The 26,305-nt window shown below is 39.5% G+C and overlaps 2 protein-coding genes across 4 annotated transcripts; both read right to left on the bottom strand.

The window, feature by feature from the left end:
* Positions 1 to 8,218: 8,218 nt before the first annotated feature.
* Positions 8,219 to 19,525, bottom strand: LOC107774777 (maltose excess protein 1-like, chloroplastic). Of its 3 annotated transcripts, none has more exons than XM_075226463.1 (10): positions 19,331 to 19,525; positions 16,274 to 16,718; positions 15,978 to 16,151; positions 15,601 to 15,891; positions 15,410 to 15,499; positions 9,733 to 9,834; positions 9,508 to 9,626; positions 9,013 to 9,075; positions 8,859 to 8,920; positions 8,219 to 8,628 (listed from the first exon to the last, which is right to left on the bottom strand). In XM_075226463.1, the coding sequence occupies exons 2-10, from the start codon at positions 16,514 to 16,516 to the stop codon at positions 8,546 to 8,548; spliced, it is 1,227 nt and encodes a 408-aa protein (XP_075082564.1). In that variant the 5' UTR covers positions 16,517 to 16,718; positions 19,331 to 19,525; the 3' UTR covers positions 8,219 to 8,545. The 3 variants fall into 3 exon arrangements, with proteins under 3 accessions (XP_075082564.1, XP_075082566.1, XP_075082565.1); XM_075226465.1 differs by lacking the exon at positions 19,331 to 19,525 and adding an exon at positions 17,714 to 19,231; XM_075226464.1 differs by lacking the exon at positions 19,331 to 19,525 and adding an exon at positions 18,108 to 18,844.
* Positions 19,526 to 21,432: 1,907 nt separating this feature from the next.
* On the bottom strand, positions 21,433 to 22,197 carry LOC107829599 (protein TRACHEARY ELEMENT DIFFERENTIATION-RELATED 6). Its single transcript, XM_016657049.2, has one exon. It carries the CDS (start codon positions 22,092 to 22,094, stop codon positions 21,579 to 21,581), a length of 516 nt encoding a protein of 171 aa, XP_016512535.2. The 5' UTR covers positions 22,095 to 22,197; the 3' UTR covers positions 21,433 to 21,578.
* Positions 22,198 to 26,305: the final 4,108 nt, after the last annotated feature.

Genomic DNA, 26,305 nt, shown 5'->3' with positions numbered 1-26,305 from the left:
TTCCAATCTATATTACCTCCGTTAGGTACAAAGTAAACCTCTTCCGTAGAAGCAGGTAGTAACCTAACCTTCAAATATTTGTTCAAGGGAGGACCCTCTGATCTATCAATGTAAATATCTCCATATGTTGTGTGATAAGGAATCCTAGAAAAGATTGATTGATACTCCCTCTACGGTCCCACGAAGATCTCTACGTACTTGTCCAGGACAAGTGATATCTTCAGTTTGCGTGCTTAGGAGCAGCTCAAACAAAGAAGAATCTAGTCTGGTCTGAATTCAGGCATGGCCCACCCGTCTGCTGCTAGGTCCAGGAATAGCGCCGGACGAGGGAGCCGCTATGCCCCTTAATGAATCAAATGTCCCTTCGACCTTTGTTTGATTTCGACGGTCGACATAGATCTCATGAGACCCACCCACTATTACTACGAAAAAGCCATGCCCTTTCCTTCGCTACTAGGAAAGGAAGCAACTTCTATTAGCGTCGAACCTTGAGTTGAATTGATCGTGTCATGTGCAACGTCCATCAATGATGGTTCATTAATGTCCATTGATTTAGACTCCTTCCCCCTTCTCAACGTAGAAAAAGATCGAGAGGGGCCCGAAAGCCCCCAAAGAACGGAAACGGAATTCGATTCACTCCCCATTCTCTCTTAAATAAATAAAGCTCGCCCTGGGCCGGGTCTTTCCCTGTTGTTCTGTTCCCGCCACGAGAAAGACGCACGGAAGAGGTATTCCCAGCGCGCGGAGGATCCGTTGAGAGTTTGTCTCGGTAGGGAACTGTACGATCTTTTCCCCTATTGTATTGAATCAATAAAAAAAAGAGGTCAGTGCTACGGCCCCCTATTGTTTGATCCAATATTGACCGGGGACGAGCCCCCACTTCCATAGATCCTTGGTTTGACCTCCCGTAGTGGTCCTTGCTTTTAAGAAAGCGGAGCGGGGCCAATTTCTCGTACTTGCTCAGTGTGCCCCCCTTTCTTCGAGTGCCCCGCCCGGTTCACTGGGCTGTTGGCTTACCAAGCACTTGCCCGCTGCTCCTGCCGCCCGCTTGGCGGGCGGAGCGCTCGTTATCCTGACTTTTCTCTCTGCTGGGGCCCTCCCATTGCTATAGCCAGAAGCTATGGCAGCTCCAGCTCGCAACAACCATCTAGTAAGAGGTTTTTCCATAAAGCAATAACCCGAAGGTTAGCCTTGCATGAACTATGGAAAGATAGAACTCAAATTCACACTGGTTAGAAAAACCCTAGAGCTTCCCTGCTTCGGTAGAACCTTCTACTTTACCAAGTCAAAAGTTTAATCTAGGACACCACGTCGATTAAATTTATGTTCCGCCATCACATATTCCACTTCCTTCGACAAGGAAGTCGTCATCCCTTCCGGTGGCTTCTTGGCAACGCCTCTTGTAGGGTCTTACATGTGTAGATGGTATGTCTTTAGACACCGCACATGGAAGACATGGTGGATCTTTAGCTTGGAAAGAAGCTGAAGTTTTTAGGCAACTTGTCCTACTTTTTCTATGATGTGGAATGTCCTCTCATACTTGCGCCTGACACCCTTACTAAAAAAGAAGGAAAGATTTTTTGCAATAGTGGACTTTTTTTTGTCATCCTTCCGCTTGAAAATTCAGTTTCATGATTGAGTTTTCCCTTTCTTGTACAGATGTTGGGGGTCCAACCCTCATAGAAAATTGCCTATGAGATCGCATTCCATCGTTTTTTCAAGATTGGAGGGCTCCCTCTAGTGCTAAATAAAAAGGATCTTTGAGCAAGGGCTAGCTTTTCAACAGGCGAAGAAAGACCTCACCAAACACTTCATGCCCAAAGGAAGAAGCAAATGAGCAATCGAGCCACGAGGAAACGAATAGTGATGCAAGTCTTCATCAAAGCTCACACGCTAAGTTTGGAACCCTTACCCTTTCCTGCGAAAACCAAAGCATCAATGATATCGGCCACCTAGTAAAAAACTGACAGTCGATGAAGAAAAAAGCTCCAATTATGGACATACCAATGGGCCCCCTCACATCAAGTTTTCAAGAAAGAAGAAATAAGAATTTCTTTTAACTTCCTATCGGCCCTCTTCTCTATTCTAGGTCCTTTCCTCACTGAGGACCATGGTCCAATAACTTTAGATACAAAGCATGATTTTTCCAAGACGTGCAAGGCGCCCCCCAGCCTTCCAACGAGAAAGACTTCAACATAAAAGTAAATTTTCGTTCTTCTTGTTCCCGCGGCAGACGTATGCTCGGTTGAAACTGGATTTAGAAAAGATCAGTAGCGGTGCATATATGATATTTTAAGGACAAGAAATATTAGACTAGATTATTCCTTATGTAGATGTAGTGGATAAGCTCTCTGTGTTAGGACAGGTGTTGGGATTTCCACAGCTATTCTAAGAGCGTGTTGAATCCACCTATTGCACGTTCCCCCTTTGGCTAAACCACCACTTCGGAATAACCCTTTTGTCTGGCTGGCACTTACTCAAGTTAGAGTTTTTCGCTCTCTCAAAATGCCTACATGCCTACGAGTGTTCTCCCTGGTCCTACAAATTGAGCTTCCGAAAGAGATGTTTGCTGAAGCAGATCAACGAGATATGGGTTCAATTCCTGCAATGCCTCATCCTAGTAGGTGTCTGCGCCAGTGGGCCAGCTAAACTTGCTCTGATTTAGTGTGCGTCTACTCCTATTCGGGTTCACTTAGCAGAAAGCTAACTCACTTCTCCTGCTTTAGCTTGAGCCCACCCGAACAGACTCAGGCATGAAACCCGTCACCAAACATAGGTAATAGCATGTCCCAATGATATCTTCCTCAAAGTTGCTGCTCAATATGATCTTGTTTTGGGGGGAGGATCCACTAAATGGACCAACGGAGCACTGTCGGGTCGATAGCCCTTGATCCGAGATCTCTTTTTAACAAAAAAGAGTTGGATTTGCCAGCCTTAGTCGAAGAAGACTGTTCGTATAGTGGTAGGTTTGAGAATCGGTTCAAACCATCTCATAGTTCGTCTTCAGTATAAAAGGTCAATTCAATGCTCAAGTCAAAAGGGGGATGGTCAATTTTTCTATTGATCGAGAAAGCTTGGGTGGGCCCCTAACCATTAGCGCATTCTAATATTTAGATGACTAATTGATTGGGAATCATGATTTATCACATCTAGATGGTCAGTACAGAATCTTGCTCTACCCATTTTTATTCTTTCCCTTTATTAGTAAGTAGTTTGGAAGTTAGACGAAGATCGACGAGTTGTCTGCTTTGTGATTTGCAAACGGATTTACCGTCATCCCTGAACAATTTGGTTGGAGTTTCATAGGGAGAAATAATCTGCTCATGATGTGTGGAAAGTAGGGGAAGAGTCTGATTCAAAAGCGTGTGTGATAGATCACGTCGAACTGAAGCACTTAAGAAAGAAGCTGATAACTTTTAGTTTATTTGATACTTATTCTGACACAATTCATAAGGTCACATCACAGACATAACCCGGAAATGTCGTACCACTATGGCTCCTGCTTTTCTTTCATATGCTCGTCCTTCAGAAATACAGGGGAAAGATGACTTCTATAATGAAGGATCTAGACTTACATGGGACCAAGCAGAGACAATTCTATATGAAGAAGATCGGTCCACTTATAAAAATACCTAAACGAGAAGGGATAATTGTTGTCAACTATGCTCGTTATCAGAATGGCTATACCATGGAAAGATTGGGAACCATCTTTCAAAAATGAACTCGGACATATTTCTTGTGTGGACGAACCCATTGATCTTGATGTATGCCTATCTTTTACTTGGACTTCAAAAATGCATTCTTCGAGATCCCCACAGAGCGGTATTCAAATTAAGACTACAATCATACAGATTCGATACATGCTTCAATATTGGACCAGTCCTTGAATAGTTCAAAGTGATGTGGTGGCCAAGATATGGACCGCTTAAAGAAAGGATGCCTCTCATCAATTTAGTCCATTATGGTTTTCTTTACCATTTCAGACTACTAAATTCAGTTCTAGCAGTTTCCATCTCACAAAATTGGCCCATTCGCCAACTTGACGTGAAAAATGCCTTCCTCCATGGTCTTTGACTTTAAGAGGTATACATGCAACAACCTCCTGGATTTGTTGATCCTTCTAAGCCTACTCATCTTTGTCGCTTTCATAAGGCCATTGTTGGTCTTCGTCAAGCACAATTGGCATGCTTTCAATGGTTCAGTACCTATCTTCTCCAAAGTGGCTTTCATCAGAGTGTTGCGGATACCTCCATCTATCTTTCTTCACCATTCCTCTACTAGTTGTATCATCCTTTTGCTTTATGTTGACGACATCATCTTAACTGGTGACAATGGATCTCTTCTCACTCAATTTATTCATTGTCTCAGTAAATATTTTTCCATAAAGGACTTTTATCTCAATGACTTCATTGGCATTGAAGCTCAGTATGACTCCTCTGGCCTTCTTCTGTCACAAACCAAATATGCTTTAGATTAATTCCGCCGGACCAACATGCTTGGTTGCAAACCTTGTGCTACACAAATTGCTTCCGGTTCTAAACTTTCAGCTTTGGATGGTACAACTCCCTCTTATCCTCAAGCCTATCGGAGTACTATTGGTGTTCTCCTATATATCACTCTCACTCGACCATACCTCCGCTATGCTATTAATCATGCCTGCCAGTTTATGGCCAATCCCATCACTGTTCATGATCATTGTCTTAAACGCATTTTAAGGTATTTGAAATGCACTCTCCATTATATTATGGTCTTAGATTTCCTAATCGCCCTATCTCAACACTTCTTTTTGTTACTCTTATACGGGGCTGGTTGTCCAACAATTCGTCGCTCAACCACTGGATTCTGTATTTACTTGGGTGACAATATAAATTCTTAGGGCTCTAAAAAGAAACCAACAGTTTCCCACGCTAGTGCAGAAGCTGAATACAAAGCATTAGCTATCACCACTTCTGAAATTTGATGGCTCTCCTACTTGATAAAGGATTTACATATGTCAATTCCTCACCCATTCCTTCTCTTTTGTGATAACTCTTCATACTCTGCTTCCACCTTATTCCTTTCAAGGTTGCACCTTATCGTAAGTTCTCGCCGTCTCCATTGCGTGCTTCTTCAGTATCTCCTCAGGAAGCAGCAAGAGGACGCGGCAAACTAGAAGAATAATATGGCACCGCAACTAGCCTAGTTTTTACTTTCTTTCAAATCAGAATGTTCTCATGCTCGAATAATGTGTTCCTACCACAAAAGTAGTTGAAGAAAGGGCTAAAGGTGGGCTCGGGGAAGGAAGAAAATGAATTTCGAAATCCCAAAAAGGAGGAATAATTAATTTTTTGTCTTTTTATATCCGTAGTGGAATAAGACTCGGCATCAGTATCAGCATAACTATCTCTATCTGAAACACCAAAATCCTCGTCAGCAGACGAATCTGTAGAAAGAGCTGCCACTTAATAATTTGCTAAACCAACAAACTTTTACAAAAAAGTTCAAACTAAGGTAGTTGTAGATCAGGGGAAGGTTTAGAATCCTATGGGAAAAGATAGGTAAGCAAAAGTGACTAAAGGCTACCAAGACTTTATAGGCCACTCATAATTACTCAAACACCACCCAGAACGAAATGTGACGTCAATGAAGCCGGTCAGTCAAGCCTGATCTTCGATCACACCCTTAACACTAATCTAGAAGCATTGATACACAAAACGCGGAATTATGAGCTTCAGCAACATGATTCAGACCCCTTCCGAGAAGCTAGAAAAGCATCTGATGGTAAAGTGGAAGCTAAAGGATATAGGGCTACCACCCTTTAAATAAAGATCTAGATACATAGTCGAAGAAAAGGTAGGGTGTTTCGTTTTGGAAATAAACAACTCGGAAAGCTTGATCTGTGACATCGCATAGCTCTTTAGCAAGGCAGTAAGAATAAGATTCCATAGAGAAGCGCCATCAAAAATAGAAGCCAGCCAGTTCCAGCAGAGTCAAAGTCAAATAAGAAGGGCCTTGAGCCCGGTACTCCTTCTTCAAGCTATCACGCCCATCCAAGCCTATTGCTTCTGTAACAGCAAAAAGAAAAGACTAACTACTACTACTTTCACTACTACAGCTAGGGGCTCTTTTACTCAGATTCTTTCATTCGCTTTAGGGAAGGTTGAAAGTGAAGCCGAATGAAGGAGACTTAAGTTAATTTCTCATTCCTCGGCTACAGAACAGTATAGGGTAAACAAAATGAAAGGCTTCTGTAGTAGATCGGCACTGCATGAATCCGAATTAGTTTTCGGAGATAGATAGCCCTTCCTCACCCTAATTTCTACCACCCTTTTCCAAATTTTTATCGTGTGGCTAAGCATCTTATAGTTATTGCAATTCAGAATATCCCCCTTGTTCTTGTACAACGGAATCATCGTGCTCCACCTCCATTCTTCAGGAATCTTTTTCATCCTAAAAACAACATTAAATAACCTAGTCATCCACTCCACACTTGCCTTTTCTGCGTTTTTCCAAAATTCCATTTCCACCGGTATTTGTCTAGCCCGGATGTTCTTCCCCTACTCATCCTACGAATTACCCCCGTGACCTCCTCAAATTTTATACACCTACAATACCCAAAATCTCGATGCCTGTCGGAGTATTCTAAATCACCCAGCATAATATTCCGGTCTCCCCCTTTATTCAAGAGTTTATGAAAATATGCATGTCATCTTCGTCTAATGAGTGCCTCATCCACCAATACATTTCCTTCTTCGTCTTTGATGCACTTCACTTGGTTCAGGTCTCGGATCCTCCTCTCTCTTGCCTCAACGAGCCTGTGCAGCTTCTTATCCCCCACCTGTATCACCTAGTTATGCATACAAGCATTCAAACGCAACCGTTTCATCACCGAAATTGCTAACTTAGCTTCCTTTTTTGTCGTCTTATACCCCTCCAAACTCATTCTCCTTTCCTCCTCATCTTTGCTCTCCACTAGCTTGTGTAGGCCACCTTCTTGGCTTCCACTTTTCCTTGGATCTCTTCATTTCACCACCAGTCCCCTTGGCCCCACCAAAGTGACCCCTCGAGACCCCAACACCTCTCTAGCTACTTCCCTAATGCAATTATATGTCCTATCTCACATATTATTTGCATCCCCACTACTACTCCAAGCCCCGATTGCCATCAACTTTTCCCCCATTTCCTGAGCTTTGGTCGTGCTCAGACCGGCCCATCTGATCCTTGGTTGGCCATGCGCAACTCTCTTATGTCTCTTCCTCCTAATCTCTAAATCCATAAACCAAGAGCTTGTGACGTGTCGTAAGATTCTCACTCGGCATACCCTTGCAATCCTCACATAGATCTGTATCTCCTTTCCTAAGGAGCATGTGAGTCTTAGCCACCGTACTACTAAAGGTAACCAAGTGCTCCTCCTTCTTCGGGAAACTCGAATTAGCTACCACTTTATTTTCATATATTCACACATATAAATACATATTGGTATTACGTACTTCTATTTTATTGAGGCCGTTACTAATGATTGAATGAGATTTGCACTATGAGGAAAAACTATTAGGGTTTTCCGAAGAATTTAATGAAATATACTCGAGGGGAGGGGGGAATACTACTACTTTTTAATTAAAAAGACATTTGTACCTAGGAATAAAAGGATTATTTATAATTAATTGAGGACTTAACTAAGACTTTTACGAGATTTGTACTCGAAGTAAAAACTTCTTTCTTCCAATCGATAATGCGGGCTTTGTAAATTGATTCTTCCAATTTATTCAGGTTTTGTAAGAGCTCATATGAAGTTAGTATTTAGAGTTTTAATAAAATTAACAGTATTTAGGTTAATTCTTCTCCATAAATATCCTTAAGAAAGAGGCAAATAAGCTTCTTTATTTCTTGGATAACTATTTAAGTATCTTTGCACGCTCCAAATTTAGAGGAACATGATCGGCACTCAATACCGTTTACTCGCATCGAGCGAATCACACTAATACAATTACCAAGTATTACCTAAGTGCATGAATATGAAATTCTTGTATTACAAATACAACATCAAAGTCTACCTTATAAAAACAGAAACAATTATGTATAATTCACATTTTCAAAATTCTATCTTCATTTTATTCTCCCACGTCATATTTTAACTAATAATCCAATGTACACAAACATATAATCTGATTATGTCCATATAATTATTGGATAGACTTAAACGTCCAATTTCTTCAAAAATTGCATGGCTAATTTTCAATTCATTAAGATGGTCCCAAAATGAAATACAACAAATATACTTGCTCTACATTGCATTTGTAGCTTTATTATTAATTGACATTACATGTGAAAAACCACAAGAACCTTCCTCACTACCATATGCAGAACAATTTGACATTACAAGAACTAGACCTTGCCTGATACCCCAAGAGATTTGCCAGAAGCACTTTCACCAAATTTTCTAAAGAAAAGGATTAACATGGAGTGATTTCTTGTCAATTATGACCACTTGATTTAGCAGAAATGCCAAGCTTGAGCATTTTTCCATGTCAAACTTATAGCAATTCCTTCAATGATTTAATGTCAGTTATGAACCAGAAATCAATTCCTTCAATGATTTCAATGGAGAACTATAACCATATACTTGTGTGTCTCTCCAGAAGCTGAACACTGTTTTCAGCCAAAAAAAAGAAAAAAGAGGAGTCAAATCTCATCAGCCCAAATGCAAAAGTTTAACGCGAGAGGGAAGGGGAAAACGAAAAAAGCCATCATGAGGCCCGGAGGGCTGAGGCCAGGCCGTCGACGAGCAAGGCATGGAGTTGCTAAAACAGTATTTAAACGTCAAGTTAAGAGAGCCAGAAATTCAAGTTAAAAGAAAACAAATGAGAGTGAGGATTTACCTAGCCATGCTACAAAGCCAACCGTTGAAGCCAAGAAAAATTCCCTGCTTATAACTTTGCAGCTGAATGCAGAACAAAAGGGATTTAGCAAGTAGAACAATGGTTGATTCTTTAATAAAATTTGGAAACTATGAGGAGCTTTGCAGCAACTTACAGGTATAAGCAGACAAGGTTTCCCCATCCATAAAAAACACATGCCCAAGTTGAACCAGTGAACCTGTAATTAACCAAGCAGAGAAATATATTGCCAGAATTTATTTATTTTTTTGGTTTTTGGGGCGGGGGATGGATATGGCAGAGACAAAATTTCTAAAAATGTGGGTACTGTAATATACAAGAAAATCATATTTTTGATATGTTATAATTCAGGTCCTTTAAAATTTAGAAGAAACGAATTTACATATACAAAATTTCCACTGCCTTTGTTCACTTGACTGAAAAGGGGAAAATGCACTAGACTTCACAAGAATCAGAAAATGAAAAAGAAGAAAACCTTATACAGAAAAAGATTCAGAAAGATCAGAGATTGATGCATTTAAGAGGGTTAGCAAAAATAAATAGGTGATGCGGGAAATTCTAGATCTAATTTGATAGCTAAAGAAGGAAAGGAATTTGCAATACAAAGGAAGATCATTATGAGGTGCCATACCACATCAAATCCCGAGTAAAGAGTGCTCGTGGAATCATGAGTCCATTCCCAATCATCGCAAGCAACATTGAAAGAGCTGATAAACCTTTGATATTATCTGGATTTAGAAGGTTTGTCCACTGGACAGAAGGTCAGAAGGTATCAGTCAAGATGAGGAACCTCAAACTTGTGAAAAACTACGATTTGACAATTTTACCCTAAAATATAAAATGTTGTAGAAACTACCATTTGTGAAACTGGCATCCACATGAAAAGAAGAGTGGCAGTCCATCCAGACAATGATCCTACAAATTTGATGCCCTTCTCTGGAAGTTTCCTAGTCCGTGACTGTAAAGAACAGCAGCTTGAAATTCAGAATAGTTTTAGATCCATGTTCTCATTCTTTCAGGTTAAACATAATAGCTCTTCCCACACAAAAGTGCATGTAAAACTTTCTAGCTTGCTGTAGAGCCCAAGGAAAATGAGTATAAAGTAATTGTTAATCAAAATCGACTTGGCGTCTGTAATCTAACAATATCAAAGTCAAGAAGACTCAATGTGAATTATGCTTTTATGATATTATTTGGTAATCTCAAAGTTAAGTAGCAACTTTCTCAAACGTGTATGCATACGCAGTGTTATCAAAAGCGAAAAGCACAAAAACACTTTAAGGTCTGTTGGGGTTTTAAGCGCAAAGCGCAAATAAAGCGTGGGCTTTAAGGAAGAAAGGCGCAAAATGGAGAAAAACTACAAATATGTATGTGTAGTCCAAGACTAATATCTATAAGTATGAATACCAAATATATGGACAAAGAAATTGAAGAAAATTTATAATAAAGTGAAATATCAATTGTTTAGAGTCACCTCTTCAGGATTACGCTCATTGGCAAAGAAAAGTATGTCTTAGATCCTTGATGACAACACTGAAGCGCCCACTAAGAGAGGCGAAGTGCTCAACATGTTTTGAGCCTCGCTTCAGGGCTTAAGCGCGCTTTAAGTGCGCCTCTGATAATAAGCATACGCAAATAAAAGAAGCAGAGCACTTTCAGATCATGTTCCAGTTATGCAGTCATGGTCAGTTGGTCACCATAGAGCAAAATAACAAAACAAAACATAGTAAGACAGAAGCTTCTCATGCTTCCTGGCGCATCAGTCAGATGTGACAATATCCCTGCACAATTTCGAGCTTCACGTCTAGTCTATTATTTTACCTTTGAAAAGAATACCCTGTTTGACAAGGACACAATGCAAACACTCTCATCAGATCCAGGATACAAGTGCTCAATCGCCTAGTTGGAGAGCTGCCACTTAGGACTTGCCCATTCCATTTTATATCAGAAAAGTGAAACTTTTCATTAGCGTTAAGGAGGAACAGGAATAAAAAAAGAATTAATAAGCTAATAGCTAGTGAGCCCACCCAATGCTAGAGAAGCTTTCATCTCTCTCCTCTCGATCATGACTGAAGACAAAAACCCTCCTTTGCTTCTGACGAAGTAGTTCAGAAACGACACCATTTTGAACATACAGCTGAGCATTATCTCAGTGAAGATTTTGAAATGTGTTCTTCTAGCACTCGCTAGAAAATACAGTCCTCTTGTTAGAATGAATTTCAACATTGCCTTTCTATTATTCAAGTCAAGCAAAAACTCATATTTTGTTTTTGTGGCTTAGGGTTATTTTTTTTTCAGCTTCTTCACTTCAAAGCAGAATAACAGGTATGAACATTTAAACGTGTTAGTTTACAGATATGTATAGTGTAGTCTTGTCCCACATTAGATGAGGAGTAATACCTCCTTGTAGTGTATAGCTATAAATAGGGACCTCTTGTATTGTATTTATTATCTAATATCAATAATATATTTTCTCCCGTGATTTCTCACATGGTATCAGAGCATTAGCGAAAAACCCGTTGCTATGCATCATTCCAGCAATTTCCGGGAAGAAAGACCTCTTCGCCGTGCAATTTTCCGGCGACTTAGAAGGATGTCCCTAAGCAAATCACTTTCTGTTGGTGCTGTGCAAAAACCAACACCACCACAAGACTCCTCAGGCTCCGGCGACCAAACCCCAGTCAACCCCACCGGAAAACACACGTCCACGCGCCCTCACGCACCTGGAAAAGAAAAACAATTCCGGCGAGATCTGACCTACGCGCCGGCGCGTGAGCACTGTTCCGACCAGATTGTGAAAAAGTTCCAGTTGAACAGTAGGATCGCCAGGTAATTCCGATCCTACCCTCACTGGTTTTGTTTTCATTCCGACCACTTTGAGTTTTTCCGTCAGCTACAGTAGATTCCAGCGTGAATAGTGTTTCCGGCGCAGAACAATGTTCTGTTTTCCTGCTGTAAACAGTGTTTTTCAAGCTATTTCTTCAGTTTTCTCACCGGAGTTACTTATTTCCACTATTTCAAGTTAACCCTACTACTACAAATTGTAGCGACATGGGAACCGATTCTTTGAATAGTCTGATGGTTTCTTTAGCAGATTATATTGAGTTCCTTCGGTACAAAGCATGTAAGCAGACATCTTCTGAGATAGCTTTTGATGTTCAAACAAGTAATAGCGTGACTTGTTTCTCCCAATTTTCATCCTCTTTGTCTTGGGTTTTTGATTAAGGTGCATCAGATCATATTTCTAGTAACAAATCTCTTTTCACTACTATTTCGTATTCTCAATCTCTTCCAAAAGTCACAATGGCCAATGGGTCTCAAACCATGGCAACTACAATAGGTCAAGCAAGCTCACTTACTTCCTTACCTTTAGATTCAGTCCTTTATGTTCCCAATAGTCCTTTTAATCTCATAGTTGTTAGTCGTTTAGCCAAATCACTTAAATGCGCTGTTTTATTTCTTGATGACCATGTTTCTATACAGGAACGCAGTACGGGGCGAATCATTGGTACCGGGCGTGAATCAAACGAACTTTATTACCTTATCCTTGCTAAATCACATGGACTCACATCTTGTCTTCCTTCTACAACATGTCATGTTACTGATTCACCAGATTTATTACATAAACGGTTGGGACATCCAAGTTTGTCAAAACTTCAGAAAATGGTATCTGGTTTATCTCACTTGTCAGCTCCAAAGTGTGAGTCATGTCAGCTCGGTAAGCATACTCGCTCCCATTTCCCCCGGCGTCTTGATAATCGAGTAGAGTCACCTTTTACTTTAGTCCATTCAGATGTTTGGGGTCCTAGTCGGGTCAGTTCCACCTTGGGATTCCGCTACTTTGTCAGTTTCATTGATGATTATTCCAGGTGCACTTGGATATTTTTGATAAAAAATCGATCTGAACTGTTTTCTATTTTCCAAACCTTCCACGCTGAAATTCAAAATCAATTTGGGGTTTCTATTCGCACATTTCGTAGTGATAATACCCGAGAGTATTTGTCTTCCTCATTTCAGCAGTTTATGAAATCTCATGGGATTATTCATCAAACATCTTGTCCGTACACATCTCAACAAAATGGGGTAGCTGAAAGAAAGAATAGACATCTTATTGAAACTACTCGTACCCTACTCATACAATCTCATGCTCCGTTGCATTTTGGAGGGATGCAGTTCTTGCATCTTGCTATCTTATTAATCGTATGTCATCTTCAGCTATACAGAACCAAGTTCCATTCTTTGTCATGTTTCCCCACTTACCTTTGTTCTCTCTTCCACCTCGTATCTTTGGAAGCACTTGTTTTGTCCATAACCTTACTCCAGGAACAGTTAAGTTAGCTCCTCGTGCTCTTAAGTGCGTATTTCTGGGTTTCTCGAGAACACAAAAGGGGTATCGATACTACTCTCCTGACCTCCGGCGGTACCTTATGTCCGCTGATGTTACCTTCTTTGAAACTCAATCATACTTCACAAGTTCAGGTCATCACTTAGATATTTCTGAGGTATTACTAGTTTCATCTTTTGGAGATTCAGTCACTCCAGCTCCACCACCTACAGCTCCAGTTGTAGCTCCACCACCTATAGCTCCAGTTGTAGCTCCACCACCTATAGCTCCAGTTCCACCACCTATAGCTCCAGTTGTAGCTCCACCACCTATAGCTCCAGTTCAACCTTCTACAGCTCCACCACTCTTGACTTATCATCGTCGTCCACATCCAGCATCAGGCCTAGGTGATTCACGCCCCGCATCAGATTCTGCACCTACTGCGGACTTGTCTCCTCTTAGTCAACCAATTGCACTCCGTAAAGGTGTACGATCCACACTTAATCATAATTCCCACTATGTCGGTTTAAGTTATCATCGCCTGTCGTCACCTTATTATGCTTTTATATATTCTTTGTCCACTGTTTCTATTCCTAAGTCTACTGTTGGTTGTCGTTGGGTTTATGCAGTCAAAGTCAGCCCGGATGGCCAGGTTGATCGACTTAAGGCTCATCTTTGGGCTTGATTATAGTGATACTTTCTCTCCCGTGGCTAAAGTAGCATTTGTTCGTCTCTTTTTGTCCATGGCTGTTGTACGTCATTGGCCTCTTTATCAGTTAGACATTAAGAATGTTTTTCTCCACGGTGATCTTGAGGAAGAAGTTTATATGGAGCAACCACCTGGTTTTGTTGCTCGGGGGGAGTTTAATGGTTGTGTGTGCAGATTGCGCAGGTCACTATATGGCTTGAAACAGTCCCCTCGAGCTTGATTTGGTAAGTTCAGCACAATTATTCAGGAATTCGGCATGACTCGTAGTGAGGCTGATCACTCTGTATTTTATCGGCATTCTGCTCATAATCTGTGTATTTATCTAGTGGTTTATGTTGATGATATTGTTATTACTGGCAATGATCAGGATGGTATTACTAATCTGAAGCAACACCTCTTTCAGCACTTCCAGACTAAGGATCTGGGCAGATTGAAGTATTTTTTAGGTATTGAGGTCGCTCAGTCTAGCTCAGGTATTGTAATTTCACAGCAGAAGTATGCCTTAGACATTCTTAAGGAGACTGGAATGATGGGTTGCAGACCTATTGACTCTTCTATGGATCTGAATGCTAAGCTTCTGCCTGGACAGGGGGAGCCTCTTAGAGACCCTATGAGATATAGGAGGTTGGTTGGCAAATTGAATTACCTCACAGTGACTAGACATGACATTTCTTTTCCGGTGAGTGTTGTAAGTCAGTTTATGGATTCTCCGTGTGATAGTCACTGGGATGCAGTTGTTCGCATTCTTCGGTATATAAAGTCAGCTCCAGGCAAAGGATTACTATTCGAGGATCGAGGCCACGAGCAGATTGTTGGGTACACAGATGCTGATTGGGAAGGATCACCTTTTGATAGACGTTCTACGTCTGGATATTGTGTTCTAGTAGGAGGTAACTTGGTCTCGTGGAAGAGCAAGAAACAGAATGTAGTTGCTCAATCTAGCGCCGAAGCCGAATATCGGGCCATGGCTATGGCGACATGTGAGTTAGTTTGGGTCAAGCAGTTGCTCAAGGAGTTAAAGTTCGGAGAAATCAGCAAGATGGAACTAGTGTGTGATAACCAAATTGCTTTTCATATTGCGTCAAATCCGGTATTCCATGAGAGGACTAAACACATTGAGATCGACTGTCACTTTGTCAGAGAAACAATACTTTCAGGAGATATTGTTACAAAGTTTGTAAAGTTGAATGATCAACTAGCAGATATTTTCACTAAGTCTCTTACTGGTTCTCGTATTAGCTACATGTGTAACAAGCTCGGTACATATGATGTGTATGCACCGGCTTGAGGGGGAGTGTTAGTTTACAGATATGTATAGTGTAGTCTTGTCCCACATTAGATGAGGAGTAATATCTCCTTGTAGTGTATAGCTATAAATAGGGACTTCTTGTATTGTATTTATTATCTAATATCAATAATATATTTTCTCCCGTGCTTTCTCACAAAACATTCTCCTCGTAAAAGCAACCACATGAACAAGCTGCAAATGTCATAGCTTACCATAATGACTGCTAGGATAGCCACAACAAAAGCTACAGCACCAGGCAAGATGGTATTTGGAACATATGGGATGAAAGTTGACCACATGACCTACAATGCACGGTGCAGAACGCCAGAACAAATATAAGAATCTAAACTCCAAATTCTTCATTTTGATGAGTAGAAAATGAAAGAAAAGAGAGGGTGATTACTTGGGGAAGTGCAGATAGCCCAGCAACAGTAATGAAATCCTCCCAGTAACGCCAGATTACGGGATTGAGCAAGTAGAAGTAGTTCATGAAGTTCACAACAAGACCACATGCAATAACAACAGAAGTGACTGCATAATGAGGTAATGGCATAGATCCAGCCATGGCTAGTTGTGATATCACAATATAAATGGTCACGACCCCCAACGTTTGCACAACGACCACCTCTGTCTCCCTCTTCTTTATGAAGTATGATAGCAAAGACAAATTACCAAGCAATCCAGTGAACATCCCCTGTATTTTGTTCAGCTCAGTATTTATCTCTCAACATTAATAAGACCACAGTTATAAGCCGCTATAATAGGAGTAGAATGCCATACCAGCCATGGAACAGCAAATAATGCAGCATTATTTCCTGCTAGAAGGTTACGAGCATTGAGTATTATCTGAGGCAGTTGTAATATGAGAAATGGAATATTTGCAGCTCCTGCAAATTTTGCAGTCAATGAATCCCACTGCTTAAAGCTCTCGCTGCTCTTCAAATCTTCTGATCTCTACATATAAAATCTCAGTTATGCCAGATTTCATTACCTCCAACTGAATCCATAGCTTACTTTAAAAAACGATCCCACATCGCAATAAACATTATTGGAAGCATACAAAAGGGGAAAAGAACCTGATCAATAGGACTTGGAACATCTGAGTCAAGCGCAGAAACCGGTCTCAACCGGTATTGACAAACTAATGGGCTTAAGAGCACTGACTTGTTCAAATTATTGTTCTGTTTAGCTCTTTTCTTGTATGGAAGGAGATTTGGGATTGATTTCGGCTGCTGGAGGTTGACATTGAAGATATAACCGTTGGAAGGTTGGCGGGAACGTAGGACTGCCTTACCCACTGGCAACAAAGATCCAGCCATTCAAGATATCAAAAAATGAAGCAACTATATGTTTGTACTCATCACCAGTTGTGTGGAGATATTTTTATCAGAAAATGGTCAATCTTAATTGCTACAAAGGTAACTCCCCAAGAGGCAGCTGATCAAACTTCTAATGGTTCTGTATTAAAATGAGAAGACAATTTCTGGTAAGCTCCTGCACAAACCCCAGCCTTTACCAAATCTGCATCAAAAGCAGGATGCATGAATTACCCGAAAAAAGACAGTAAACTAACTAGCACGACATACTTCAATCTTTTCAGCTATGATAAGCAAGAGGGAAATCAGAGGCACCACAACATAACAAACTTCTATTTCCATCAATCCAACTCACTGTGAGTTGGATCAATATCCTGAACCTTGCCTATAAATTGACTTAAAAAATCCACGACTCGAGAAAGTTAAATGTCCTTATAGTATATCACAGCATACCTAGTCTGTAGCACAAAAAGAACGAGATGCGACTGGGGGAAGGGAAAGGGGAAGGGAAGGGATGTGGTGTCATCTCAGAACTTGGAAGAAAAATTGTAACCATTATAAGCCAACTCTAACTCAATAGTGGAGACAAAGCTAACTCTAACTCAATAATGGAGACAAACTCATCTTCCATAACCTCACATACAACTCACATATAAGAAAATAAGGCTTATGGAAATCAAACCTGAGAACAAGCACTAGAAAGTACTCCCTCCATTCTACTTTATATGGCATTGTTACTATATGGGGAATAAAACAATTCTTTTTTCAAAAAAAAACACTTTCATATATTTTTCGAATACTCTTAATTATAAAAAGGTGTAGCTTATAGTACTTTTTTCTAGATCTTAATTATGTAAATTTTATTTTAAAAGATTAAAAAAGTTAACATCCAAATTGAGACAGAAAACCAGATGGATTAACCCTCATTCTTTGAACCCCCTCCATTCTTTTCGAACAGAGGGAGTACCTAAATACCACAACAATAATATCACACCTCAATCTCTGAACCCCCTCCATTCTTTTCGAACAGAGGGAGTACCTAAATATCACAACAACAATATCACACCTCAATCTCAAGTAAGTTGGAATCGGCTATATGAATTTTCATTGATCATGTTGCTCCATTTAAGCTCGGAATAAGTAAATGAAATATCTTTATGTTGTAAGCATCAAACGGAAGAATACAAAGCTATGAATTACCATCCACCATAAGTGACACAGCTCCATTGTCAAGGGCCAAACTTAACACCTAAACCATCCCTAATAATAGGCATCTTCTAGAATTCTACTGCAACACACTGTAGAGCAAATTTCTTGAAGGATGAAAATCTTTGAATGTTACTTTGGTCTCAACCCATCCAAGCCAGAAGCCTAATTAGGCATATTTGCAGCATGTTTCTGTGAACTCAATTTCTAACTACCAGAGCTCTACTCAAAAGCTCCTTTATGTTTAGTACTTTAAAATGTCGGATCATAGTATAGCTAACCTTCACATTTCTTTATTTATTATTCATTTGCAGGAAGAAAAAAAACCATAGAAACAACACACCAACTAACATTGCATACCGAAAATATAAGATCATTTCATACTTACCCGAGTGCCAATTTTCTCGAAAATACCCGTTAATAGTTTAACATCAGCCACGTATACAAGGTTTTAACAATTTGAGAAAGAGCGCTTTTTTATTTTGGGTAATTGATGGCAAAGACGAGAGAGGGATGTGGGGAGATGATGGAGAAGATGAAAGACGATAGAGGCTGGTAGTGTCTGGGGGGAGAAAAATATTATTTTTGGTGAAGCTTTTTGGGTTAAAGTCACGTGTGTTAAAAAATTTAAAGGGTTAGTGAAGAATTAATATTAATATAGGAACATATTTTGCAGATTTAGATTTTTAATAGGCGTCAAACTACAAGGTAATAAGTGTATTATTCAACAATGTCATTTGCTTATCCCTACTTAGCAAACCATTATGCACCAAACTTGTAAACGAAATGTAAGTTTCAAAGTTCAATAGAAATTCACAAGAATAGCAAAACAAATTAAGGAAATACAATCACATGCCTCTAAGATGAAAAAAAAGAAATTGGGACTTCATCAGTTTTGTTTTAAAGATGATTTCCTACTTCATATAAATGAAGAAAAAGAGAAGCCAAAAAAGCTCAAATTTCTAAACTTGATCCAAAATAGACGGGCATCTCAAAAAATATGAAGGATGGGCGGTGAGCACAGTGTATAGGAAAGAATTAAATGGATACACCGGGATTCACAAATTTTTAGTGGCAGCAAACGTAGTTGACTGATTGATACACTACTGTATAAAATTAAGTACTAAAATCAGTGGCATTCTCTATTTTCTTGTATATAATAAATATGAATCCAGACAAGACCGACGTGGATCAACATGTGAAATTACCAAAAGCAAAGTGTTCATTTTCTCTTGGGTGCAATGTCACCATAAAAACTTACCTAACAATATTTACATTTTACACTATATCGCTTAATTCTGATTAATAATATTTTCACGCTAATTTTTTACTATTAAAGTTAAATTGTATAGATTTTTACTATTAAATTATATTTTCACGTACAAGTACGTATTTGCTGAAACGCAATCACAAGGAACGCAAAAGAAAAGAGTAAAACCAAGTGTGTTTATAATGTACTTTACATTTATAGTTTTACACTATAAAGGTAGCGTGCCTACGTCTATATGTGATGAGAACAAGAATGCTTTGAGTTCGTCATTATATATTAAGCCTCTTTTACTTGAAAGATCAAGAGAGATAGTTAAGACATTTGAATTGCTTGAAAATTACCTGGCACAAAGCTGAAGCTTGTACAAGATTCTGATATTTTGTTGTACGAAAGGAATACACGGATGCTATTAATTTGGAGTTTCTGAATAAATAGAGAAGAAACCACCAACTGGGTAGTGAGAAATATATTTATAAGAGAGACTCAAAGAAAGCTTATTTATGAGTAATCAATTGGAAGAAAGGAAGATTTGATGCTGAGGAAAGTGAGGACGCTATTGCTCTCTAAGTCCAGACAAATTAAAGTGCATACATACAAAATGTGTTGCGAATTACCCAGAATACTCTTGATTAGTTCCTTTCTTTATTCCAATATTTAAGGTCAAAGTTGTCAATTTATAAACTTGGTTTTATTTCATGTCATGTGTATAGACAAACCTGGAATTATGTAAGTATATATCTTTAAGCCAAGAGGAAAGAGGCAAGTTTGGTTTAGATTTTCTTTTGGCCCAACAAGATGTTAAAAGACACGGCTTAGGGAGCAGTGGAGTTCATTTCCTCCGATTTCCTTTAAAATTTAACAGCTTCGTGCAAATAATAATAAGAAGATGGCACTGTTATTATTCCATTAGCTAACTTTTTTGTGGCAGATTAGGAGCTGGCTATAGGTGTGGATAAAAGTTAGCGATGTTTACTAAAAACTGTAGTTGGGGCTAACCTTAATTAAGAGACAAGTTGGCCTAAACACCCTGAGTTGATCTAAAGAGAGTAAATTAAAACTTTCGGGACCATATTCGGATAATTGGGAATGTTTTATATCTTGAATTGTCCACTCGAAACGTCTCATAATAATTTTCTTTTTATATTAAAATTTAGAGACTGATTATATATTTTGTTAATTGCATGTGCGTGGGCAATATTCTCATGTTAGAGTTTAAGTTGTGCCCACTAATAGTGTATAAATTTTTTCTATCATCAGGTAAAATCAATCTACGTAATAGATAATTTCCTATATCGGCATAATACGATAACTTTGAAAAATAGAGTTAAACCTATTTAACCAATTAAATTGACTGGGTATAAAACTTATTTAGAGGGTATTTGACTAAGCTTTAAGCCGGTCAAATCTGCTTAAGAGTATTTTTTGGTTTATTTATGTGTTTGGTAAACACGCAAAGTGATTATAAGCGGGGGCGACCCTTTCATAAAGCAGACCCCATATTTATGTGGGGCCCATTTTTTGTTACACTTAGTATACTATGTATAAGTTTAAAAAAAGGTTCTGTGAAATGAAAAAGATTGATCTTTTCTTTAAAATTAAAAAGTATAGAGAAGAAAGATTTGCAATTGCTTTGATTTCTGCCAAGAAAATTGCACTTGAAATGAATATCGAACCCGAATTTCATAAAAAAATATAAGATATATAGGAAGTAACAATTTGATAAGAATGTTGATAATAAAATATCAAAATCTTTCGAAGAATCCTTTGGAGTTGATTACTTTATATATAGTAGACAAGGCTATTTTTTTTACTTCAAAATAGATTTGAATAATTTGAAGCATGTAAAAATATTTTTGGTTTTCTATTTAGCGGTAAAACTTAAGATCACTGGATGATGAAAATTTAAAAAATATTGTCGTAATCTTGAATGTTCCTTAAAGCATAATAATCAATGGTTTAAATTTATTTTCGAAATTATTTAATTAAAACACTCAGTCAAATAAACAGATTTGATTCTTTTTCCAATGCCTATATTACTTATGGAATAATGTTAATAACTCTTGTTTCCGTCGCTTAAGCGAAAAGAAATTTTCAAAATTTAAATTGATAAAATCTCACCTAAGACCAACAATCTCTCAAGAAAGGTTAAATAGATTAGTTATATTGTCAATGAAGAAAGACTTATTTGGAGTTATTGATTATAAGAAAATTATTAATAATTTTGCATCTAAGAAATGCTAGAAAAATAGACTTCAAATAAATAAATAATTTTTTTCTTTAAAAAAAAAGTTAAGACACATCGTAAAGTTTGGCTTTGGGCCACAAAACTTGTTGGGCCGCACTTGATTATGAGCCAAGTGCTTATAAGCGAAATAGTTATAGCAGTTTGAAATATCTAATATAATCTAATTAGCGTAATAATATGTTCCGAGTAGCAAAGAAATTAGTAGAAAATAAGACAATATAATTATATTGGCGTGACAAAGAAATTAAGTTTTGCCAGTACTGAGTAGTTGTGATAGAATGATCAACCATTAGCCTCCCTCTGATAAGGCAATTTATTTTAAAATGAAATTCGTGACTTGATGCTCATGTTTGACCAGAAGAAGAAGTTGAAGAGTAGTGTACATGTCCAGCTTCAAGAGCAGAAGGTGTAATTTCCGAAGTTTTATTAGTATGCAACTTATGTGATTCTTCTAACTCTTTCTTTGTCCTTATAATATCATCTTTTTCATGGAAATCTTCTTCTACAGAGAGTACCACAGTCTTAGGTTTTCCATGAGGGCCTTGAACAATTGCTTCCTTAATTCTCAAATGCTCATCAATATGCTTCACTTCTTTTTCTTCAACTACTGTTGTCTTCTTCTTTTTCTTCAAGTAGCAGCAGAAAGAAAGTATTGCTAGGCCAAGTAAAATGCAACCGAACGTCGAGAAAACAAATATTATTATGATATAACTGTGAGGGGGTGATGGTGGTGGTGGAACAAATGGTGGAGGATGAGGACGAGGCGGAGGAGGAGGAGGAGGGTGGGGTTTTGGTGGTGGAGAGATGGGATGAGGAGGAGGGAAATGTGAAAATGGGAAGTTATTCACATTGTTAGCCATAGTTATAATCTTGGGAAGTTAATATGAAGCCTTTTGATGTTGTGATGAAGAGAAGTACTATAACTCTGCTTATTTATGAGGGTGGAATTTTAAGTTTTTCTTTTTTCTTTCTCTATCTGTCTCTCTCTTGGTCTTTTTTTTTTTCTCTTTTTAATTTAGGTAATGCTTCCAAGTAAGAAGAGACTTGGCTCTCATGTGAAGATTTATGAAGACTTAATATTTATGTTTTGATTGAAGTAGAAAACACTTTTTCTTTAGCTGTTAAGTGATCTAGTGTCCTACACCACAAGACGGGGACATTGACAAGAAAGGTTTAGAGAGCTTCTATTCTATAGGGTAGAGTTGCACCATACTCTTTTAGCCCCAAAGCAAAAATACAGAGAAAAACAATTTTACATATTCTATTCTATAGGGTAGAGTTGTGCCAGATTCTTGTAGCCCCGTAGAAAAATGACAGAAAGACATCATTGTACCGTTAAAACCGATTCTCAATCATAATGACCGGTCGAGACAATGACGTTTCAATTGAAGAACATTCACATGACAAGCTCGGACGAATTCCGAAGTAGGGACATCGAGCTTCGCGCTATAAACGGCAAAACTCGATATCATTATCGAGCCCGTGTTCGAATCGAACTACGGGGCAACACCGATCGATACGGGCCCCGAATATCGATGCCCCAAGGCAGAACCGAGCTCGAACCAAGACTGGGGGTTCGACCTAACACCGAGCTCGAGCCAGTGCCAAGCTCGCAGACAAGAACCGTTACAACCGCACCGAGGGAAAGAATCTTGGCGAGAATCAAGGAAGAGACAAACCATCATGGGTCCTCTACTATATGTATTATTTTATTATGTTGTTATAGATAAAGCAGCTATCATCTACTATAAAAAGGGGGATAGACTGCAATAGAGGCAAGTTCTCCAAGATACATTAAGATTTCATTGTGCTTGTTTTTCTAATTCATTTCAGTCTTCCCGTCCATCATTCCCATTTTATAGCAAAAATACATGTATTGTCATTTTGTATCAAAGGGATTCGCATACCCTTAGAACCACATCTAAATTTAACATTATCCGATTTTTCGGGTAAACAGTTTGGCGCCCACCGTGGGGCTAAGGGTAACAGTGATTGTTTGATATAAATCTACAATACACTCCAGCTTACAACTTCAAAATGGCTCTACCTATCGACCTCGAAGCCGGCCTTCAAGATGAAACCAACAACTTGGCGCCCGGGGCCGGAAGGCTACCTGACGACGGTAAACGAGGCTCGAATCGAAGAACCCGAAATTCGAGCCGAAGTACCATTGGATATCAATTCACAAATAGCTCTAAAAGCGAATCAGCGTTCTGAACCGGAAAGAAGCGTTTAGGGCGGTGCTCGACCCATAGCCCGAGACACCTACAGCACGGGGGAAATCGGGTTCAGCTTGTGTATGATTTTCGAAATGTTACAAGCCCAACAAACAGCGATAGCTCAGTTGCAGAGCCGAACTCATATGCAAAGAGGGCCGAACTCCAATCCGCTTCTTCGAGAAGTCACCCCCAGTACAGAGCCCGCCGTAGTGAAATCAAACGAGCAGGAATCGAGGACCGCTCCTAAAATTGCTAAATTACTCGAGGAACTCACAAAACGAGTCGAAGCCAACGACAAAAAAATGGAAACGTATAACGCTAGGGTCGATCAAATCCCGGGGGCTCCGCCAATGATAAAAGGGCTCGATTCGAAAAAATTCATACAAAAGCCTTTTCCCTCGAGCGCGGCCCCAAAACCAATCCCCAAAAAATTTCGTATGCCCGAAATTCCCAAATATAACGGTACGACCGATCCTAACGAACACGTCACCTCCTACACATATGCCATCAAAGGCAACGATTTAGAGGATGATGAGATCGAACCCGTGTTGTTGAAAAAGTTAGGAGAGACCCTCGCAAAGGGAGCAATGATCTGGTATCACAACTTACCACCAAATTCCATCGATTCTTTTGCCATGTTAGAAGATTCGTTCGTAAAAGCACATGCTGGTGCCATAAAGGTTGCAACAAGGAAATCAGATCTCTTCAAAGTGAAACAAAGGGGTAACGAAATGCTGAGGGAATTCGTATCCCGATTTCAAATGGAACGTATGGACTTGCCACCGGTCGCAGACGATTGGGCCGTACAAGCTTTCACCCAAGGACTGAACGAGCTAAGTTCGACAGCATCACGTCAGTTGAAACAAAATTTGATAGTACCCAGTAATAACTTGGGCAGATGTACACAACCGGTACCAATCAAAAATTAGGGTTGAAGATGATCAATTGGGAGCTCCGTATGGGCCCGTACGTCAGAACCACACAACCACTAAAAATCAGAGGGAAATCAACAGAGAACAAAGGTCGAACAGAGACCGATACCAACCGTACGGCACAGATCGGATGAACAACGGTTCAGCACGTGATGCGGTTCGGAACAACCGAAGGACTGATCGGGGACAAAATTCTCGGGGACTTATGAGCAAGAGCGGCTTTGATAAATATGCCGATCCTATAGAAGTCCCTCGATTATCGGAGTATAATTTCAACATAGGTACATCCGCCATCGTATCGGCCATCGGACGCATCAAAGATACCAGATGGCCTCGACCCCTGCAGATTGATCCTGCCCAAAGGAATCCTAATCAAATATGTGAATATCATGGCACCCATGGCCACAGAACGGAAGATTGCAGGCAACTAAGAGAGGAAGTGGCCCGCCTATTTAACAAAGGATAGCCTCCTGATTATAAATGTGGCGCGCTACACATCCATAATCAAAACTCTACTAGACACGGCTCATAGACAACCCCTAGGATAGACTTGCTCTGATACCAAGTTTGTCACGACCCAACTGGAGGGTCATGACTAGCACCCGGGCCATACTTGCCGAGCACCAACGTACATTTTATCTAACCTTCCTTATTATCTTTAAGGGCCGACAAGACCAATATAAATGAAAGACTTGGATCATGAACATCCAACAATGAAAGATAATGTCATGAACATACGTAACATGGGACGACAAGGCTGTCAAGAAACTATATATAAGGTACGAGCTACCATGGTGCCATGAAAGACTATACAACAAAAATCAGCCGACAAGGCATTCCAAACCATACATGAGTCGACACCTGTCTATGAGCCTCTAAAAGAACATAAGTGCTACAACATTGCCGGAACAGGGCCCCGACATACCCATAATGTCTATAACAAAAATGCATACCAAGACCACGGCAAGTCCGGAGAAAGGATCTTGCCAATAACGCTGAACCGGATAGCCTACTGTGATGGGGGAGCTGCGTCTACCCGTCTATCAGGACCTGCAGCACGACATGCAGCATCCACAAATAAAAAGGACGTCAGTACGAATAAAGTACTGAGTATGTAAGGCAGAATAGCATAAGTAAGAACAATAATGTAAACAGTGATAGGGAATATACAACCTATGACATCTGGGTACCTCTGAGGGCTACTGACATGAAATACATGATACATACATATATATATACATAAATGTTTAAAACATATGCCTTTGTGGGCATCATCATCATCATATCGTACCCGGCCATAATAGGCTCGGTAAAACGTACCCGGCCATCATAGGGCTCGGTAGAATCGTACCCGGCCACGTGGAGCTCGGTAAAACCCAACTGATCAGTGGTTGCACAATAGGTGCCATACCCGGCCAACTATAGCGCGGCTCGGTAGAGTAAAATAGATACATATATATGATGCATGCTGGACTCATTGGAATCACATTTTGAACCTTTCAGAGTGACGTAAGGTCGGTATCCTTCGTACACGTTATTAGGATTAACTCTTCATCAAGAATCTTATGAGAATCAGGAACTACCAACAACATTGATAATATAAGAATAAGAGAAGTAACATCAATATCAATCGTTTCATAAGAAGGGCAGCAATGTAAGTACTGCTAGCTTCTAAGAGTAGAGTATCTTTGGGAGCTCGTTCATTACATTATGTACAATTGGAGTCGTGCAAAAGAATGAAGGGGATAGCCTCACATACCTTGTATATACTGCCCAACCTCAAGCTATGCAAATATCACGACTCCTTAGTCTACAATAAAAGAAATGACACTATCATTATCGTTTAAGCGTCGTAACTATTATGTATCGACCGCAACCTATTTTACGATGAAACGGACAGCACCTCCCCTATTTATATGA

Source organism: Nicotiana tabacum, chromosome 12 (assembly GCF_000715075.1).
Source record: "Nicotiana tabacum cultivar K326 chromosome 12, ASM71507v2, whole genome shotgun sequence".
NCBI lineage: Eukaryota > Viridiplantae > Streptophyta > Magnoliopsida > Solanales > Solanaceae > Nicotiana > Nicotiana tabacum.
Note: the sequence above shows the minus strand (reverse complement) of the source record. Positions and strands in the feature narration are given on the sequence as shown.

What these genes read in the sequence shown, in the direction of transcription:
- LOC107774777 (XM_075226463.1), bottom strand. Translation starts at nt 16,516, where the DNA reads ATGGCTGGATCTTTGTTGCCAGTGGGTAAGGCAGTCCTACGTTCCCGC. An exon ending in TTTACTCGGGATTTGATGTG is followed by an intron (nt 9,076 to 9,507) that starts GTATGGCACCTC and finishes GGTTAATTACAG; the next exon opens with GTTCACTGGTTCAACTTGGG. An exon ending in AACCTTGTCTGCTTATACCT is followed by an intron (nt 8,921 to 9,012) that starts GTAAGTTGCTGC and finishes TTCTGCATTCAG; the next exon opens with CTGCAAAGTTATAAGCAGGG.
- LOC107829599 (XM_016657049.2), bottom strand. Translation starts at nt 22,094, where the DNA reads ATGGCTAACAATGTGAATAACTTCCCATTTTCACATTTCCCTCCTCCT.